The sequence below is a fragment of the Calidris pugnax genome, unplaced genomic scaffold (assembly GCF_001431845.1).
Source record: "Calidris pugnax isolate Ruff unplaced genomic scaffold, ASM143184v1 scaffold89, whole genome shotgun sequence".
Taxonomy (NCBI): Eukaryota; Metazoa; Chordata; class Aves; order Charadriiformes; family Scolopacidae; genus Calidris; species Calidris pugnax.
The window spans coordinates 4,666,947-4,688,149 of record NW_015090865.1 but is presented as its reverse complement, the minus strand read 5'-3'; the positions used below and the strand labels follow the sequence as shown (position 1 = coordinate 4,688,149).

Genomic DNA, 21,203 nt, shown 5'->3' with positions numbered 1-21,203 from the left:
CTTGCTGCCTTTCAGATGTTTTTAATTCCATTGAGCAGTTGTTTTTATTGGTTGGGACTAATGACCCTCATCAGAGAAACAAAAACAGACCGGTTAATGAGTTTATATTTAATAAATAAATTTTTTTTATTTAAAAATACACTCTCATTTATTCACAGTTTCAAGTCTGAAAAAGATAATACTCTTCTTGATCAACTCCAACACGGCTAAAACCATTCACTGTCTGGGGTAACTGCAATCCCAGCCGTGGCTGATATTTGCAAGTGTTTTGCATCAAAGCTCAGAAGGCACAGAGTTGGGTGTGGGACTGGAGGAGGAGTCGTGTGGCCCCAGCTCCCACAGAAATGGCCTCGGACACCTTCAGTCCATGTGTTCAGTGAAGCTTTGCTTATAAAGTACCATTTCACTAAATATCAAACCAGAGCAACTGTGAGATCACCCTTTTATGCCAAACACGTGTATCATGGCAAAGCCCACTATTTGTAAGAGAAAAACTCTAATTTCTCCAATGTAAAGAACCCCAATTTGGCATTTCAAACAAAGAAACACCAGAGCTCTCGGGGTAAGAAGGAATTCCTGCTTTTTCCCAGACGTACAGTGTAACAGGGTGATGGCATCACCTTCAATAAATAAAAATACCCCATGGGACAGACTCCCCGTGACCCCAGGGAAGGCACTGACTGTTCCTGCTGCCCTGCAGCCCCTGTCACTGGGCTCCTCCCGTCCCGCCCTCGCTGGGGCTCAGCTGCTCCAGGAGCTGCACCATCACCTCGATCCGCACCAGCAGCCTCGGGCTTTTGTTGGCCGTCGCCCGCAGCAGCAGGGAGTACACCTGCTTGTTTGTTTTAAGAACAGCTTCTTCTTCGTTAATGCCCCTGAAAAGAAAACAGGCAATACCAATTAATAACCTGACCACAATATTTTCTTCTGAGACTTACCAAGTTATTGAACAACAACATCGATGACTAGCGCTGAGAAACCACACAGCTCATGGTTTGAATCTCTTATTTCCTTAATTCCTTTTCCCTACCATTTCCACACACACTTCCCTACAAAACCTTTTTCCTACCATTTCCACACACATTTCCCTACACAACAGGCCTTTTCCTCTCGCCAGCCTGCAAAGCTCCCATTTCTTTCCACTATTTGACAAATCCTCTCAATCCCTTCCAGCACACGAGCTGCTCTTCTGCTTCAGCACCCTCACCCCTCCGCTTCCCAACCCTGCTCTGCTACATTTATTAGCCTCGGCCATTAAACAAAGTGACCCAAACTATTAAAAAAAATAAAAATAAAAAATGCTGCCATTGATATTATAAATAAATGAAGTGTGTATGTGTGCAAGCAGCAATCAGTTTAATTGCAAACACTTCGGGAATAACCAAGAAACGGTGAAGCAAATTAAACTCCTAACACTTGGCAGAAATCTGACAGGTTTATTTATTGAACGGAGCAGGTAGTCAATAAAAAGCCACTGAAATGCAAAGGATTTCCAGGACAAGTTACAAGAATTCCCAGAGCAAAATACTACTTTCAATTACTTCTTTCCTCGACTTAGAGCCCAGTTCAGTTACGCTTCTGCATTTCACTTTTAGAGGGTAAAACTCTGGCTTCATCCAGTTTTGTTGTTAGTGAAATTTGCAGACTATCTAATCTTAGTTTTACCCCATTCTCCTGTTCTCTGCCCCAAAATGGCAAGTGTGAGCTCCAATGTCCTCCCTTTTCAGGCTGTGATTGGAGCAGGAGGCAGCCCCTGCCCCCTTCTGCAGAGCGGAGCTGAGGAAACACCCACCCGAACCACACCGGGTGCTACTAAGGTTACAAGAAAGGTAGTTTTAAGCTCAGCCTCAATCCATCACTGTTCAAAAAAAGCTTAAGATGTTCTAGAAACACTGCCCTTTGACAATATTCAAACTGTAACACGTTCCCTGCATGGAGTCAGCACTACAGAACCCCACTGGAGAGAGACGGTGATGAGAACAGTAAATGGAGGTGGGGGGAAAACCCATGGAACAAGAACTGAAGAGTTTTTTTGTTTTACACCACTTACCCATGTTGTGAGGTAACTAAAGCAATTTCCTCAGTGACTTGGACTCTACTTGGGTACGGACAAATGAGACTTTAACCCTCTGCATTTCACGAGTGCAGGTTGCCACCTTGTGGAAACTCTTTTTGAAGGAGTGAAAGCCCCGAACAAGGCACCTCAACAAATGGCCTCTAAGAAAGGAAGGGGCTTCCCTCTCCTCTCATGTTTTCCCCCTCCCCAGCCCCTGCTCTCAGCAGACAGCTTACGGAGCAGCAGGAATTCATTCCACATGGCCTCTAAGAAAGGAAGGGGCTTCCCTCCTCTCTCATGTTTTCCCCCTCCCCAGCCCCTGCTCTCAGCACACAGGTTACTGAGCAGCAGGAATTCATTCCACAGCTTCCCTTTAGCAAAACAGCACTTGCACCTGCAGTGCTTCCATCACAAAAGCTATTAACACAACTTCTAACATAAAAGAGTTCTCCAGAACTATATATTAGAATTAATACCATATTTGTATAATTTAACTTTTCGTAGCACTAGGAAAAACAATAACAAGCTGAGAATTAATACCATATTTGTATAATTTAACTATGTAGCACTAGGAACAACAATAACAAGCCACTGTAGCTTCTGCAAACACATTTGCTGCTGAGGAAATAAGTATTTTCTGGATCCCAAAAGCCACACCACCCACACTCAAATCTAACCAAGAGAAGCAGGAGTGGTGGTAAGGAATTCCACTGCCAGCATCATCCCAACACTTCAGGGTGAGCACAGAAAGGAGGAGCCACATTTGTTCTGAATCCCAGCAGCAAGAAAGATTATTTCTTCATTGTACTCCATTAGGTGGCTGAAAATTCTTTACTGCCAGTGAGTATCCTCCCCACAGACATCCCTCTCTACAGCACTGCTGATGTGCCTACATTTATTCTCAGGTATTTTGTTTGTTAAACTGTGCTGTCACCAATGTGTTTTATTACCAGGATATATCAAAAGATCAGCAGAACAGAGGAGTTTCTCCCCCACTAACTTCAAGTGCTCTGTCACAGAGGAAGACCAATGGCAGGCAGGATAAAGGACACCACATACACCTACCTCATTCCCTGAGCAAACAGTTTGATTCAAAAAAAAAAAAAAAAAAAAAAGGAGACACTGAGAAGTATTCCTGCAAAATTACAGCAGTACAAGTTAAACTGCTTTGTGTGTGAATTTATACCTACGAAGGGCATAGGATTTATATCCTCTGAAGGATAAGTTTGGTATCACAGAGCATGATAAAGCATCAGTGACTCAGAACTGGATGGTGCACTTCAGACCATGATGACAAACTATTTATTTTCTTACGTGAACACAAGCACTCAGTCTGAATTCTTGTTGTTGCTCAGCCCCAGACTGCTGTCAGGAAAGAGGAGAGCAAACAGCCACCTACACACACTCACTAAAGATGTTTCTTGGTCATTCCCTCAATTACTCACAAAACTACAGAAAACATTCAAGATACAGATGACCAAGGCATTTCTTGGCTCCCCCTCCGCACAGAAGAGTCACCTTCGTAAGAGAATAAATCCCACTTTCTTGTGTTTAAGAGCACACAGTTTGTATGGATTCACAGATGAGAATCACATCCACACCCACATTTCAAGGTTTAACTTACCCAATTTTCTTTTTGGTCGAAGTTAACAATTTAATGGATTGGAGGAGAAGGAATGACATTCTGGACTCAAAAATACTAAGCAGTTTCAGTACTTCTTCTTTGTTAAGACCAGGAGAGGAATCACTGGGGGACACATTCTCAGCACTACCTTTATCCTTGCTTATCTACAGGGAGAGAAAAACAAACCATTTCACTCAACTCCACCATTTAAATGCACTTCAATTAAGTCAGACAACCACACCAGCATCTCCACTTACTGATTACAGGTGTGGGACCAGTGTCACAATTGCTGTGACACCCTCTTTAAGAGGCAGCAGGAGTTAGCTCACACCCACACACCACACAAGTTACACCAACTGCCTGTGACATACATATATATTGGAATATTTAGTTATAAAAATATCAGGTAAATGTGGGTTTGACTACTTAAACTGTTGCTCAAACTGCCAGCAAGAGATGAAGACACGGCAGCATATAGTGCAAGTCATTATTTATTTAGGCATCAAGAACTCTTTAACACTAGCAACAGATAACCTTCCACGTTTTACTATTTCAATATTAAATATAATATATAGACAGAATGCCCATTTATGTTATAGAATCATAGAATGGTTCAGGTTGGAAGGAACCTTAAAGATCATCGAGTTCCAAACCCCCTGCGATGGCCAGGGATCCCTGTATATACATTAAGTTCTTTAAGGAGACTTTTAAGGGATAATAAGGGACCCTTAAGGGATGATACAGAGTTACAGAGTCCCATTCACTCACTCAGTCCATATACATCCAGATATATGAACATATTTTAATCCACATCTGTATCATGTTCTAGAGCAACTTGTTTTATCCACTTCCACTTAAAGGCTAGAATAGAACCACAGCAGGTTCACACCCTGTCCATGCTATTTAAGCAACCAGCTCTACTGAAAAGTACCTAATCAATACCTTAATTGCCAAATGACCAGTTTTAGGTGACTGTGATAGATACCAGGGAGCAGACAAATCACACCACAGGATTTTTGTTACCTGCTCACTTTCTGCCTCAAGCTCCTTTCTGATGAGCTGAAATGCACTCTTGGTTTTCACCATTATATCCAGGGCCCCAGACAAAGTCTTTAGTTTCCCAGCACTGCTGTTCTGACCTAAAAAGAAGTTAAAAAAAATAATGAAGGACACAAATGAGTTATGTTACAGATTGCACTTTTTCTTCCATCCGGAAGCTTTAAGAGTTTGGGAAAAGCACATACTGTTCTAGTCAACTGAAAACCAGTAAGATAAAAATGCAGATAAAAACTCCTGCTCTCCTAAAAATGAAATTAAATAGGTCAGGGCAGTTCAGAGAGCTGTTGTAGTGAGACAGAGCTAGACTTACTCGCCATCTGGAACTCTGCAAATGCCACTCTTTCCAGCTGCACACGAAGGAACTCACAGGGCGCATCCTTCAAGAGCTGGAAGAGCCGTACTGCTTTACTGTAATGCAGGTCAGCGAGTACCCGGTGCTGCTTCCTCAAGTGTTCGTCACCCACCTGCACCCAAAGGAGGATACACCATAAATCCAAGATAGTTTGTATGGTCACGAGGTACACATTGGAAACACAAGGTACCAACAATCATTCCCCAGCTCATTTCATAATGGTTCATCTAGATGTCCACACACTTCTATAATAAACCACCAGCCTGCTCTCTTTGCAAATTGCAATTTCATAGCTGATACTCTCAAATTCACACCAACTAGAACTAAGTTAAGCACTAAGAATAGTAATTTGGAAAAAAAAAAATAATCAGAAAGTGACATGGAATTCAACACTAAGGCTTTAATAAATTATATGCTCATGTTCTAGCAAAAGGCCATCTGGCTTCAGTACCAGAACGGTGGCTGGATGCAAAACCAAACTGAAGAAAATAGTTATTATCTCATGGATCTACTTAGATCAGACAGAACCATAAAGCTCAGCACACTCTATAAGAGACAGACTGCTCTCAGAAGTAACATTATATTTCACAATGATTTGCAAATAAAACACCTTGCATATTTATTGAAATGATTTAACCAAAGGAAATGCATGTTCTAGCAAAAGGCCATCTGGCTTCAGTACCAGATGATGCAAAATCAAACCAAAGAAAATAGTTATTACCACATGGATCTACTTAGAACAGACAGAACCATAAAGCTCAGACTGCTCTCAGAAGTAACATTATATTTCACAATGATTTGCAAATAAAACACCTTGCATATTTATTGAAATGATTTAACCAAAGGAAATGCCTTAACTACAAGTAGAAGCATAAATACCAATCTCCACACACATTGAGCATCTTAAGTATAGAACCTACACAGAAATCCAAACCAGTTTGCACTAATACCTGGTTTCTCAGGCAACTGTGGTACATGGAGGCAAGCCTGTGGTGGATGGTTGCAGCCCGGTATTGGCAGAGAGGCTGACGTGCAGACACTGTATCAACATCACAGTATTTCAAGGACTTCATCATGGCTTCACTAACTTCCTTCTCTATCTACAAGAGAAAACAAGAAGGTGCAGTGTGATTACTGTGAAACCAGAACACCACCGTGTGCAAGTATAAGGGTTAAATCTCTATTTCTATCTCTTCGTTCAGCAAAAACCTTAAAAAGGCAAGTGACATTTTATGGTTTGCAAGAACTACTTCACAGAAGTTCTTCAATCTAACAAAGGTTTACAAGTTATTCCCATATCAATTTTGCTCACTGTTTAGTTTTTCATGAAGACTATGGCTTATTTTTTTCAGATGTTGTCACAAACACTCTTTATTACCTGTTCCTGAGCCTTTCTAGATAAGGGAGCATAATCCTGCTGCAGAGTTGCCATGGTGAAATAGGTAGTGGAGAGCTCCCAGTTCACAGAATCCCAAACAGCTGGATGCACATCTCTCTTGCCCAGTGACCTTAATGCCTTCAGATAGTAGTCAATAGCCTGTGGATGATAAACCAATACACGTACATGGTTACTGCCTTGTAGCATCTAGAAATTCATTTCCCTTTACTCATTCTCAAGGAATCATTCCAAAATAATCTGCCTGAACCACGTCCAGTATGTTCCTTACACCCATTTTGGTCATAACTGCAATGGTGACTGTGCATTTCTCTCTGAATCATTCCAAAATAATCTGCCTGAACCACCTCCAGTATGTTCCTTATGCCCATTTTGGTCATAACTGCGATGGTGACCGTGCATTTCTCTCTCCGATGATAAACCAATACACGTACATGGTTACTGCCTTGTAGCATCTAGAAATTCATTTCCCTTTACTCATTCTCAAGGAATCATTCCAAAATAATCTGCCTGAACCACGTCCAGTATGTTCCTTACACCCATTTTGGTCATAACTGCAATGGTGACTGTGCATTTCTCTCTCCTGTGTGTGGTACTGCACTCTGTTAAACATCAGGATCTAGATGTCTCAGCTCTTCCTCTATCAGAGCAACGGAACCAAACCTCAACAATGCAGAAGCCAATAATACAGCAAGGGCCAGGATAACATGACAGCAGGAGTTCTCACAAATTATTATATTAAGACATACAGTTATGTACAAAGATATTTACAAATATTCTATGGTAAAAGGCATATTAGGCATATTCTAAAAACAATATGATGTTACCTTATTATAATAAAGGGCCTCTTCTGGGGAAAACTCTCTTTTGAAGTCCCCTTCAGCCGCACAGTGCGCTTGAGCACAGATTCGCATCAACCTTCCCGTGTTGCAGAGCAGAAGAGCTGCATTGGTTGCGTCATCAATGGACTCAAAATTCTGAATTCCTTCTTCAAAGCAGGAGAAGCTTTTCTTCCAGAGCTGCTGCTCTGTCGTCGATACGTTCTTACTCACTAGGGTTAAGACACAAAGCTTACCATCGCATTCAAATTCTTGAAAGAAGCTGAACAAACATTTCCATTATGTTTTTTTTCTTGTAAACAGCTTTTTAGGATTTACCTACCAAAAAAATTCATAGACTGACTGCACTGAGACTATTCTCATGTTTAAATTAAGCTTAGGCTTGATCACACTGGGCTAAACCAAACACATCCAGAATGCAACATTTCCTCCCTTCTAGAATAGAGTTGAAGTTTCCATCGTGTTTTTTGAGGGCATTCTACACATTTTAGAAGAGTTTCTCTAAAGCCATAGATTCCATTACTCAGTATAGGCCCTGATGCACAAGCCACAGTAACCAATTGTAGACAAATGGACATTAAAGTTACATCACATCACATCAACTACAGGAAGGTGTTTACTATGAAGTTCTTTAAATGCCTTCTTTCTAATCAGAAATACTCAAGATTTCCTGAACTGCTAATGAATGTTGATCATTGTTGTAGCTCCATGTAATAGCAAGAAGTGAAGAAAGAGACTACTTGCCCACTCTCTCAGTCTGTACTGCAGCAGCCTGGTTCATGTAGAACACTCCGATCTCGTTCCTGATATTCCCCATCCTCTTTAGCACCTGTATACGCTGCTCTGGATTTTGGTTTTTTACATTACTGAAAAGTAAAATTTCATAAGCTGCTTCGTAACATTTACAGCTGACGGAAAGCTGGCATTCCAAGTCTGTAGACAAGTCAGTAGCCCAGGCAAACACTAGAAAACAAAACACAAAGTCTGCACGTCAAAGAGTATTTCCAAACAAACTTAAATCTGCAATGATCATCATCTTGGGGATTCTCCTCCAGACTAAGCATAAGAGCCATGTCAGAATGATCCCACAATTTCTACAGATAAGCACAATTTACCCATTACTTAAACAATCACTGTCCTTGATTATTTAACAGCTTCCAGCATGTCACACAATATCCTGACAGCCTCCTTGCACATGACAGGCACAGTAAGCTTTCTCTGAAGAAAACAGAGCTGAAGCATAATAAACCCTCCTCCAGAAATGGTACTGGTGCACAGTTTTGAGGAAGCACAACAAAATTACTTATGTCTGTCATATAATTGAATTATGGCAGTTATCTTATATCAGCATCATACCTTGGCACCTGGATTCTCTATGAAGACTGTGTAATATTTCCTGATCTTCTTTTGTCTGGTAATTATATTCTTCAAGATACGCTGCTCTGTTGTTTGCATTTTGAGCAAGCATTAATTGGATATCTCCACAAAGGGTTAAACACTGACAAAGAAACACTAACACTTCAGGAAGCATGCTGGTGCTGAGACAACAGTAGGTATCTGTTAGGAAAAAAAAATAATTCCATGGATGAGAGCGGGGGGAAGAAAAGAAGAATTAAACATCAAAAAAGACAACAGTAGGTATCTGTTAGGAAAAAAAGAATAATTCCATGGATGAGAGCAGGGGGAAGAACAGAAGAATTAAACAACAAAAGGTTTGACACAGACTGACAATGTAATTGGGTTTTATGTTACCTGTCACGCTTATTCTCTATATTCAGACACACATGTTCTTCTAAGAAGAATTAACCTATTTTAGTCATAGTTGCTCTACACAGCAAACAAAAGGTTTGACACAGACTGACAATGTAATTGGGTTTTATGTTACCTGTCACGCTTATTCTCTATATTCAGACACACATGTTCTTCTAAGAAGAATTAACTTATTTTAAAGTCACAGTTGCTCTACACAGCCAAGAGTTTCAAAGAGTAACTACGTTGTTCAAGATGAGCAGTGAATCTGGCCATTAGAAATGCTGATCTCAGATTTGGCTAAAGAAAATCTGACTTTCTACAGATTAAGTCAAGTGAGATATAGCCTGAAAAATTAATTTCCAAAATGTACAGTTTAAATTTGAGCCTTTAAAAGACTAAAAGCTGAAGAAGGCTTTGAGTTATTGGTCAAGCATATTGATGCTTTGTGTTAGGATCAGCTGCTCCTGCCTCCCTCCACCCCTACAAATATGGAAGCAAAACAGTAGTTCTACAGTACAAAGCTAATACCATTTTCCAATTAGTTATTCTCATTATCGTAGCAATATTCTAAATATCCTGATTTTATTTAGTTTTCCTCAGTAATACCTGAAGATCTATTTCATTTTAGAGGAGTATCCAATTCAGCTGATAAAACAGTTTGGTATTTCTGAGTCAGGATTATATTTAAATGAAATGGGAACCACCAGGCATTTCCAGGGAAAATTCATCTGCTCGCAGCGATGGCGCTCAGAGCACAGAACACCAGCTGGGTACGTATTTCTGAGTCAGGATTATATTTAAATGAAATGGGAACCACCAGGCATTTCCAGGAAAATTCATCTGCTCGCAGCGATGGCACTCAGAGCGCAGAACACCAGCTGGGTGCTGGCACCAGGACTGACTCTCCCAACCTCAGGTGTTCCAAAGCTCCAAATCTGCACTCTAAGTTTCCCAATTTGTCAAAATGTGAGCACCTTTCTACCAAACAGAGACAGGAGTTACTCTTACTACAGACTTCCCTCCTCAATAATGAGCTACACACTTAGTTTAACTAAACACGTGGTTGTCAGACTTGTCACTGCATGCCACCAGGATAAATCACGTATTTGATATTGCAAAAGGTATGTAGAGGCAACAGCACAGATGATAAATACATTCTAGCAACTCACCATGGCACTGCAGAGCCAGCTTGATGTATCGTAATGCTCTCCCATATTTCTGCAGAATCATAGCAGCGTCAGAGAGGACATAATAGGCCTTTGATGATTTCAGAATGAGCTGGAGTTTCATTTTATATTGCCACGATCCAGGAATCATTCCTGACTGACTGGAATGCTTACCCTTCTGAAACGAGCCCACTGTAACATGAACAGAACCTCATCAGTAAATCTCATCTCTATAACATATGCCAGAGGTTGGACACAACTTCATCAGTACACAGGCAGAATGTAAATTGCCTTATTACAGCTCTGCGCGAGTAGAGTTATGCCAACTTGTCTGCCACTACATTTGTCATCTGCAAAATGGACCCAATACTTGGAACTCTTCCACGTACTCCACCTGACAGTGGGAGGCTCAAATACAGCAAGCACACTGACTATGCAGTTAACCTCTCATTCTTTAAACAGCTTTTGAAACACAGGTGCAGCAGCCAAGACTACTCTGCTTGGTAGCGGTAGAAAAGAGTAGGAAAGCCACAGGCATAATTTGTCATGTTCTCCACCAAACCCTGACAATAAATGTTCTGTTTCTGTATAAATACAGTCTCAAAGTGAGAAAGCCTCCATTTGTGGGCTTGGCCTCCTTGCTCCTGTTGCAAGGAAAGCCAATGTCTTCTTTTTCTTGGGACGCTAGTTCCAAGACATCCTCAGCATAAGATTATGAAGGTTCCTTCTTCGATGCTGCAGTGATTACGCAACCAGAAAGAACAAACCACTGACTTCAGGACACCAAAGGACAGAATTTTGTCCTGACAATATCTGCAGGCAGAAATGAGTCTCTTGCTTACAGGTTGACCTACAAGGCCTAGCCCACAAGCCTATCTTTAATAAATTTTAGAAGAACTACATGTTTACATTAGGACAAAGACAAGTCTAATACAGTAACACCTCATGCAGTTGAAGACACAGAATGCATATATCAATATACTATTCAGAAGTAGTTCTCTTCAAGAATTAAGAGAGCTTATCCTTTCTATATGTATGTATATACACACATGTAGCAGAGAAACTATGTAGTTTGCACATACTGGAGAAGCAAAAGTTTCTCCCTGATGTTTGAACTATTTTTCTCTAGGCCGAACTCAGTCCTTGTGACCCAAACAAGTAGCACCATTGCTACTTCAGGGAAGAACTCCAGCAATCAACTAAGATTTTTTTTTTTTTTTCCTGATCTGTGCAATACTTATCTCCCACATCCCCCAGGAAACACTTGTTTCTAAAAAGAAAAAGTTAACATGTGGCCTTTTTCCCTGCCAGCTGGCAAGCAGCTGCAATGTGTCACCAGTTCCAAATTGTGAAGGCAGAAGACAGAGCCTGGCTGCGGGAGAGCTGAAATCAGCACTCTGTTCTCCCTGAGCTGATCTAGGTAAAAATCTCTTGGTAGATCTTGGTAAAAATTAGTCTCATAGTCCATATTAACAGTACTGTGCAGAATTTACACAAGGTCAACACAATGTAACTTTCTGATGGAGGTGTTAAATTCTGCGGTCACTTATCTGCTAAAAACTGAGACAGTACGTGTTCATCTCCAGGTCACTGACATTCAAGAGACAATAGCGAATTTTGAAGGGAAACATGAGTGCACTTAAATGAATAACTCAAATCTGCACCTGCTTATTATTTAGAGATTTTTCAAAGGTGGAAGGGAGGAAAAAAGAATGAATAAAGAATTGTAAAGATATGCAAGACCTAAATTTCTTCCTCCTGGGTTATACTTATAGGGCTTCTTTCCCTGCAGAGAACTTGACTGCTTTCAGAAGAACAGTCTTTCCTATATCCTTCTGTGGCACTCCAGAGAAAAATTAAGTAGAGAGACTACAGCCTGAAACTTCTGGAGTTTGAGTATTTAAGCAAACAAAACATTTATTTGCTGCTTCCTCTCACAATTGTAGAGGCAAAAGAAAGAAAAAAATCCCAGTTAACATTTTATATGCAGTTCAGCAGCAAGCATGTTGTAGGACAGAAACCTGCCAGAAGTGAGAAATTGTTCCATAAAACTTCCAAGTCAAAAAAAAAGAAAAAAAGATGACAGACTGTTTAAAAAACAACCCACACAACTTATGGTGCTCCACATACCAAACCCCAAAATACTAAGCTCATTTCGAAGTCACTTGCAAGCCACATCTAAATAGGGTTCAGTAAAACTATGTGTTTACTAATAGAAGATGTTTTGATATGCAAATTAATCCAAACAAGCTATTCTTCTCATATTTAAAAGGGAACAGACTGTTCTCCAATTTTTGGTGCTATACTTTGGCTTAGGCAATAGCGTAATTAGTGACTTGTAAGTACACTGTGTGGATAATCAAAATAAAGTAGCAGCAGTTCCCGTTGGCACTGGTAAGGTCTTATTTGCACAACAATACAACTTACTTTTGTCTAAAAATAATGCCATCTGTTTTTCCAGACACTCAGGACCACCACTGGTGGATTCATCTTCATATTTCAGTGGGATTGGCGTGCTGGGGTCAGCTGCGGGAAGGTCACCCTCTTTTTTAAGACTGCTGTCAACAGACTTCAAGCCCTGCAAAAAGAAGAAATAATTTAATTTGCCTTGAAAGCAATATTTAGCAAATACAGAAGACACCAAGAATTGGGTAGTAGGTGAAGCATCATTACAAAGTTGATGGTAAACTTACCTCCAGGACGTAGTTGAGCACCAGCCTGCAGCGCTCCTCAGTGCCGTGGCAGACGGGAAACGCACAGCTGGGCTTCAGTGAGGGGCAGGGGGAAGGAATAAAGAGAGAATCAACGTTCAACACATCAAATGTCAAAATTACTGGCTAGAAGATGCAAACCTGAGATAGCATTTAGATGGCCTGTTAAAGGAACACCTGAACTCTACACTATAAAGCAGCACAGTATTTCTTTCCTCTATCTCAGTGAGCAATTCATATACCCGGTTGTCCACCCTTGGTCTCTCCTGGTAACGCCAAAGACAATGCAAAAAGAAGAGATGAGATGATTCTATTCCACAACAGTAATTACCAGAACATCCACAGATGGTCTGCAATGCAGACCCAGGAAGATAAGCAGCTTCCATGCTGTACAGAAATTATTTCTTCAGCCTAAACATCAAAGTTGCACTTTCACCACCTTTGAACAACCAATTCCCTTGGGGGTTTTTCTGGGGGGCTGTAATTTTGTTTTATTTTAGGGTAGAGCAGAAGGGGGAGAAGAAAATTAAATGCTTCTGCACACATACAAGTTATTATGTTTTCAGCTGACGGACCTTAAACATGCCTCATGCTTCAGTTAACCTGAAGAGAAAACTAACAGGGAACTGAATTTCAGTAACAAACCTTGCTACATGAACTGAATCTTTCAAGAAAACCCTTACAAAAATCCACAACTTCACTTACACGTATTCGATGAACAGACTTGTACTTTTCTGGGACTGATAACTCTCCAACAGATTTGATTATAGCCACAGCTTTATTGTCATCTGGTGGATCAGAACTGTTACTGTAAGAACCGTTTTCATCACTGTCTGGCATTTCTTCCTCTTCCTCACTGTAACTTTCATCAGAATTTCCATTTATAGGGAAATCCGCACTGTCTTCTTTTTTAGGTTCATCCAACTGAAAAAGCTCTGATAACATGTAGTTTGCTGAAGCAATAATCTTTTTAAGAAGAGAAAAACCGACATTAGTGATTTGTTTTCAAGTTAAATTTTTCTTTTCAGAGGCAACATCAACACAGTTTGTCTTAGAATAAGGAATAAACAGTACATAAACTGGAAATACAGCCTGTACACACACATGCCGTATGACTATTTTTGAGCACTAAATTTTATCAGTATTTAACAAGCAAATGGCTAAAGACAGTGTCTTATCAACTATCCATATGTGTGCATGCAGCCTCTGCAATCAAGCTTGCCCACACTTGGTTTTAATCCCCAGCTTACAATGTCTTCATCTCTTGTTTTCCAAGTGAGAGATAAAGCAATATGGGAATACAGGCCCCCATGGCCCAAGATGGTTTTGTTTGGTTTTTTTCCTTAAAAGAAAAATAAATAGGATGATCAAGAGCTACCCATACCTATTTACTTCATTTGAGTGCAACCCTAACAAACTCCTTGTTTAGTTGCATCTTTTGAGTTTTACAGATTCTCTCAGACGGCAGCCACACTGCATTCCAGAGCAGCTTTTAGCTTCTCCACTTCTGTTCTAATTCAGGCAAGAAAGATAAAATCTGCCCTAAGATAAAAATCCAGCAGCGACCTTCTTAGTTAATGGTAAGGAGGTATTTACCCTCTCTCCCCTCTGGATTGCTGTTCCATGGAGAAAAATAAGGAAGTAATGAAAGCTATTTCCTTATGTTCACATTTTATGATGTCGAGCTAAGGTCTGCTCCAGGGTCTGTGCAGCTTCCAAAGACAAAAGGGCTCTTTGGAAATAAGAGCAGAAGAGCCAACACAATGACAAGTTCCTTTTTAGAGCAGGACAGAAGACTTGTGCAGCAATGGGGGTCAGTTAAGGCTACTAATTCAAAGCAACAAAAAAAGTCTGGGGTTTCTTTAAACGTAAATCAATTTCTAAGTTTATAAAGGAATTTAAATTCTCCCCCTTGCAGAGGGAGCAGTAACGACCACACAAAATAAAACCAGGTGCGTTCCGATGGCAGCATTTCCATCATGTTTACACAAAGCTACAAGAAAACACATAATTCTTACTTGAGGATGTCTGCCATTGTCCAGTAACTTCAGACAATTAAGAAGCAACGTTCTGATAGTGCCATAGTGTTTCTTGTTCTGGTTTTTCTTCAGCATCATATTGCAAGCAACTCTAAAGGGAAGTTAAAACAAAATAGTAAATCCCTGGATAATTTCTTTGTGTTAGAGGAAAAAAAAACTTTAAATAATACTGCAAATGTAAATCTCCCAAACTTTAGGGCTTAGTAAGAGTGCAGTTTACATAAGAAATGGTGAAAAGGAGAAAGTCTGTTTTGATTTAGTGGGACTGAAGCTTATCAAGCTTATATGTAAAAGAAGATTTTTCATTTCATAATTTTTGGTCCATACTCTTAACAAATGTAACTGCACGAAGAATGAAATATTGCAACAAAAATTGTAAAAACTCACTTGTACAGAAGAATTGCCACTGGCATCGTAAAAGGGTTTTGGTATTTGTCTTCTGTCTCTTCACAAAGGGTGGTCAGGTCATAGAGCTTGACTATATCACTACCACTTGCTGAAAGTTAAAAGCTTTCATTAATCAACATGACATTAACACAGATCTTTTTAAATTGATTCTGTAATTCTGTTCTATGATTCTATATTGATCTAAAGCTACTTACCCTTAAATAGCCAGTAAGTATGTCCTTCTTTGGTGCAATTTGATTTCAGAAAAGATAAGATATTTTGAGCAATATCTTTTATTACTTTGGTAGAAAAATTAGAGTTCTCCAAATTGGGAATATCTTCAGTCTTGATCATTTCATATTTCTGCAAGGAATACAGGTTAAAACTCCAGATTAGGAAGGTTTTCTGCCACCTACCCCCCCAAAATCGATACATCAGTGTCTCCTATCAGCTGCTAAAGGAAACAAAGGCTACTATTATGATACAGTGTCACAATAAATTAATTCATACACTGGGGGAAGTGGGAACCTTGCATGCATGGAAAGGAGAAAAAAGATTTTTGGATGACTGTTGCAAGCCACGTAGACGGTTCTCATTTTGCAGCAAAGGATTTTTGTAATCTTTTTGTCAAAACAGTAAGATTAGAGAGAGATCTGTTACGACTGGAGGAATTTCAGGAACTGAAGAAGGGATGAACTAGGCATAATGCGAAGAGACAGTCTTACCTGAACAATTCCATTAACGTGAAAGCACATCACAAGCTCTGGTACGTTGCAGATTAAGTTGTCCAACCAATAGTCAATTCCTGTTAGCACGTTTATTGGCTTGTTGTTATCCCTAAAAACAAACATTTCAATTAAATCTTTATTTGCTCTTCAGAAAATATTACATATTTACTAATGGGATTTAGATTTAAGTCACCTGAGAGTGGACGGATATTGCTCTTCAGAAAATATTACATATTTACTAAGGGGATTAAGTCACCTGAGAGTGGACGGATACTAAAACAATTATTTGTGAATTGTTCTATTCTAAGAACAGCAAACAAGGAATTATTATATCAAATAAAACACATGTAGTGATCTCTTCAATGGAATACACTCACATTCCCTCAGCAGTTTTGAATTCTTGCCCATACTAATACTGAAACTTTAAAAGCTTCAGATGTCACACTATTACCAAGGTAACAAGTACTTAAAGTTCTAGAAGAATGGCAGTATTAGCTGCAACTAATTATACTGCAAACCTTCTTCCAGGCCATCCAAAATCCCTTGCAAAGTAAGGAATTTATTAATTCCTAGATGTGTTTTAAAAAGATGACAAATACATTTTGCTCATTCTTTCACTACAGGTAGGCAGGAACAAACAAACAATAAAAAACAGGTAATCAGGTGATTAACATAAAATATTAGTGAACAGTGAGAGTCAGAACTTAGTACTGTTACACTCACAAGTTTTAAGCACTTACGAAGCGCCCCACTAGCTGTTATCAGAATTCAGAATCCCATTAAGATTATTACTGCCCTCTTCTAAAAATAGCCATAGAATGAAACTAAGGACTAAATCTATGGAAGTGTTTTCACACTCAACATTCACCCTGAAGTGAAGAAAGGCTGCAAACTGCCAGTACTTCCAAATAAAGCTTTAGTTACAGAGCCAGAAAAAAGCAGCAGAGCATCTTGAGCCATGCCACTGCGCTGTGACTATGGGACTGCTGCTGTTTTCCAGTGCTTTACCATGCCATCACCATTTAAGTCTAAAGCATGAATTTTAATCTTTAAACTGCACGTAAAAATTAAACAGCCAACCAAACAAAATGCAGGTAGCTAAACAGGAAGCAAAGCAACAGTCAGTCAAGGCTGCCATATATTGCTGAACAGGAAGCAAAGCAACAGTCAGTCAAGGCTTAATTCTCATTAACTTAAAAACTCACCTGAGACGCAAGCTCACAGCAGGATACCTCCCACCACCAAATATAGGCATATTGGATCCTACTAACATGTGGATATCTTCAAAAGTCCACAAGATATTTCGTACGAAGTCATTTTTAAGCCCCTTCATTAAAAGAAAAAGATTGGTCTATCAATCTGTTCTAAAACACGTTCTCTGTGACGTTCTGCGTAAAAGAAAAAGATTGGTCTATCAATCTGTTATAAAACACTCTGTTCTCTGTGACGTTCTGCAGAATTATGAGAAAGCAAGAAGCAAAAGCAGCAAATAAAAGACAGCACATAATGAACTATGCTACGCATTCACATTAACTTAAAAGACTGAGATCACAGATGCCACAAAAGCTACTTCTACAGGGAGCCTTAGTTTTTCTCTTGGTTCCAATTTAGACCAAATTTTTAAGTATTTGATTAAATTGGGGGTCCAGTGTTTGAGCTCAAATTTCACATACAGCGTACCTGACTGTTTTCCCCGTCATTGAACAAAGTAGTCAGGTTTTGTTCTTTGGGGGCTGAGGCCACATGCCCCACTATATATGAGGGTTCAAGAGGCACATTTCCCTGTGAAAAGCACAAGGATAAGGAGTGATTCTGCTGCTGAGGTAAAGTTAGGCCATTAAAAAAAAAATCTGAACGACAAAAACATAAGGGAAAAACCCTTACCTCTAACATCTTTGAGAAAATAGGTATTAAATGACAAAAAGCCTCTGGTCAGTGACTAGAATGGTTCTTTTTTATAGCTACTACCACAGTTTTGTATTTATATTGTCATAGGCTTTGGAAAGAAATCAGGAAGTTTTTACAGAAATCCTTTATTACCCCACAGTCAGCACCAGATTAGTCTCCAGAATGTAAAACCTCTGTCCTGATGTCTTATTTGTAAATTAAAATGACACTGTACAAATGCACAACAGCTTCTTTATGATAAACAGTCTGCTGTATTAGGCAATAGTTCCTCAGGAAGGTGGAATTGAGGAACAGTCCTTTTTCTAAAAGCTTTCAACTACTTAAATATTTTTCGACTTTAGAATATTACTACACCACAAGACCCACAGTTACAATTTTATGGATAATATATGTTCAAGCCTTCATGAATTAGTTGACCAAGTCATCTGGCCCAACATTGGTACTACTGGCTAAGCATAACCATAGCATCATTACTATATTGAACATAGTCTGAACAGAGCAGATCTTTTGATCTCTCAAAAATTTATTCAATTCCTCTATTACATTACTAAAAAAAAACCCACAGGAATTAACAGTTGTAATAAATATTTTTAGCCACAGACTGAAACCCTGGATAAGGCCTATTACTAATCATAGTTTGTTGCATAATTACTATAAACATCTCTCCCTTCTACTTGCGTAATTTCGTGTCAGTACTTGTAAGTGTTGCTTAACTGTTTTGCAAACATTTTCATAGATCTCTCTCTTCCTCTAGTAAATTCAGGGCCATGACACTTTCATTTCAATGGCAGATTTAAAGACAAAGGCCAAAACCTTAGGCTTCCATACAAACCTTCTGAACATCAGATTTTCCTACTTTTAGGTAAAGCCATTGATTACTACTCCGAGCAAATGTTTTGTTTCTCAAAAACACATAGACAAGTATGATTTCTGAAATTTGGAGCTCTGAAACACTAGCATAAGCTAAACTACACATACTGCCAAGTTCTTCCCATGGCTTAGTTCATTTCTCTCAGCAAAGAGTACTGCAGCAGCACCTCTGAAAACCTTTCAATATATATGTCTCTACAAAAAGTAAGGTGCCATTTAAAACATATTTACACTAACCTGGTTTGAGGCACCTGGATCTTCAGATAACGAAGAAGGCATTTCAAAGGGAGCTGGCCAGGAGGCCTGTCCTGCTTCATCGCTCTCCCCTGAAACAGGACCCTCCTGGTGCTGTTTTGAAGTGGAAGGAACGGGCTGAGCAGCTCCATCACCATTAATGCTGACAAAACAACATTAAAAAGTTCAGTTGACAGATATGCAAACAGATCCTTTTCAGAATTTTTATAGTCGATGCACAGTTCTCAGAGAACGACTTTGCTAATATGCTAAAAGACTGCTGTATTGACAAGATGCTAATTGTTCAAACTCCTACAAAATTACAGCAGGTGTCAAAATCTACCTTGCATATTTTAAGCTGTTCTTCCCTCAAACCCAGAAATATTGAGATATGCAGTCCATTAAGTTATGCTGTTTAGTTTTCCTTTAAAATATTTCAATTTCTGTTAAAAGATTTACATGCTACTTCCCAGCCTTATTTGTCAATTTCCTCTGTATAAAGATAACTTAGCAAATTAGACGGACCACAATAGAATTTTAACATTTACTTCAAGCCAAGAAATCAGGCAAAAGTGAGTGGTACAGAATTCGAGACTCGTGCGGACATAAGGTTACCTGTAATACAAAAATTTAGAAAGAATAGCCTTCTGGTACCAATGTTCTTTACTCTTCTTTTTTCGTTGCCACTTCTGATCGATCAGCCTTTGATAAAACTCTTTCAGCCAGGTCCAGTCCCCTGTCTGGGCAATATCATAAATATGAAATTAATATCAAGAAGCATCTGCAAAGTAAACCAAGTGCTTTATTAACTTATGTCCTGTCTGGGCAATATCATAAATATGAAATTGACATCAAGAAGCATCTGTAAACCAAGTGCTTTATTAACTTATGCATACTCATCCACAACAAACGAAACCCAGAAATTAACTTCACAGCTAAAGTCCTGAATTGGTCATTTAATGAAAGCATATCTTCTAGAGAAGTTAAGTTCTTGGTGAAAAGCTGACTTCATTAGAAAGTCAGATACATGGTAAAAGGCTACATAGTAACAAATACTTATTAATAATAAGAATAATAAAATAGTATCACAATACTGAAGTAATTAGAGGGAAGTGGGACATGGAATTTTAATCCTACAATACTATAAATACAGGACGTCATGTGTAGTTTGCAGGTAAACCAAATGTTGCAGAATAAAGCACCTTTTTCACTTGCATACGGCTCTTAGGAATTTTGATAAACACACTACTCTTGAAATAATGCATTTTCACCTTATAACATACTTAAAAAAACCCCCAAATAGCTAACCTGAGATGATCTCATGAAGAGCTCCTGAATATCTAGTTCATCCAACAGAAGCGTCCGCCCGATGCGATGCACTGCCATGCTCACGTGGGACTTGCTATAGGGTATCTTCAGCAGCTTTTTAATATTCTTGCAGGAGAAAAGAGAACAGAGATAACATTCAATACAATCATACTGCACTGTAAGACAATTCTTAGGAAACTGTAAGCAAAGAATATACTACTAACATTGGAGTGGCATGGGCAGGCAAATAAAACTTTACAGTACCAGTGATTTTAAGGCCGCTCCACAAGAAGTTGCATTTTTTGAAAGGTTTATATAAGGTTTATACAACATAAGAGTTTGAATGATGGAAGTATTTATACGTACCTCTGAGTCAGACACAACATCGACATCATTTCCAACAGAGTCAATGAAGTCATACGCCATCCCAAAGCTGTTCATAAAATATTACAAGTTAAGATAAATGCAGCAGAACAGGAAAGAGAGATCTCTTTCTAACAATCTTATTAAATCTTTGAAAGCTTTTTCTTCATCAAAAGAAGAATCTAGCTGAACATCACCAGGTGTTACAATCTAAAGTTAATTAACAAAATCACTTTGACATTCTACAAGTTTCCCAAAGATACCATTGGAAGTGCTCGGATCCAATTTCAAGACGTTGTAAAATGTATTTTAAGTTTTGTTGAAACAACAACAACAAAAAAAATCAGAACTACTTAAAACTGTTTGTTAAGACAGCTATGGGAAACTAGAGAAATTGATTTTTAATTTTTT

General features: G+C 39.1%; 1 protein-coding gene across 1 annotated transcript in view; it reads right to left on the bottom strand.

Annotated features, from left to right (window-relative positions):
* Positions 1-97: 97 nt before the first annotated feature.
* EDRF1 (erythroid differentiation regulatory factor 1) overlaps positions 98-21,203 on the bottom strand; it is a 35,851-nt gene continuing 14,745 nt past the window's right edge. The window contains exons 8-25 of the mRNA XM_014945274.1: positions 17,315-17,436; positions 16,107-16,218; positions 15,597-15,744; positions 15,382-15,490; positions 14,974-15,085; positions 13,661-13,921; positions 12,938-13,009; positions 12,672-12,822; positions 10,248-10,436; positions 8,683-8,883; positions 8,071-8,289; positions 7,315-7,538; positions 6,470-6,628; positions 6,042-6,191; positions 5,050-5,203; positions 4,704-4,819; positions 3,681-3,844; positions 98-875 (exon numbers count right to left, since the gene is read on the bottom strand). Coding sequence (XP_014800760.1) covers positions 707-875; positions 3,681-3,844; positions 4,704-4,819; positions 5,050-5,203; positions 6,042-6,191; positions 6,470-6,628; positions 7,315-7,538; positions 8,071-8,289; positions 8,683-8,883; positions 10,248-10,436; positions 12,672-12,822; positions 12,938-13,009; positions 13,661-13,921; positions 14,974-15,085; positions 15,382-15,490; positions 15,597-15,744; positions 16,107-16,218; positions 17,315-17,436 — 2,832 coding nt within the window. The 3' untranslated portion in view covers positions 98-706. The remainder of the gene's footprint in view (positions 876-3,680; positions 3,845-4,703; positions 4,820-5,049; positions 5,204-6,041; positions 6,192-6,469; positions 6,629-7,314; positions 7,539-8,070; positions 8,290-8,682; positions 8,884-10,247; positions 10,437-12,671; positions 12,823-12,937; positions 13,010-13,660; positions 13,922-14,973; positions 15,086-15,381; positions 15,491-15,596; positions 15,745-16,106; positions 16,219-17,314; positions 17,437-21,203) is intronic.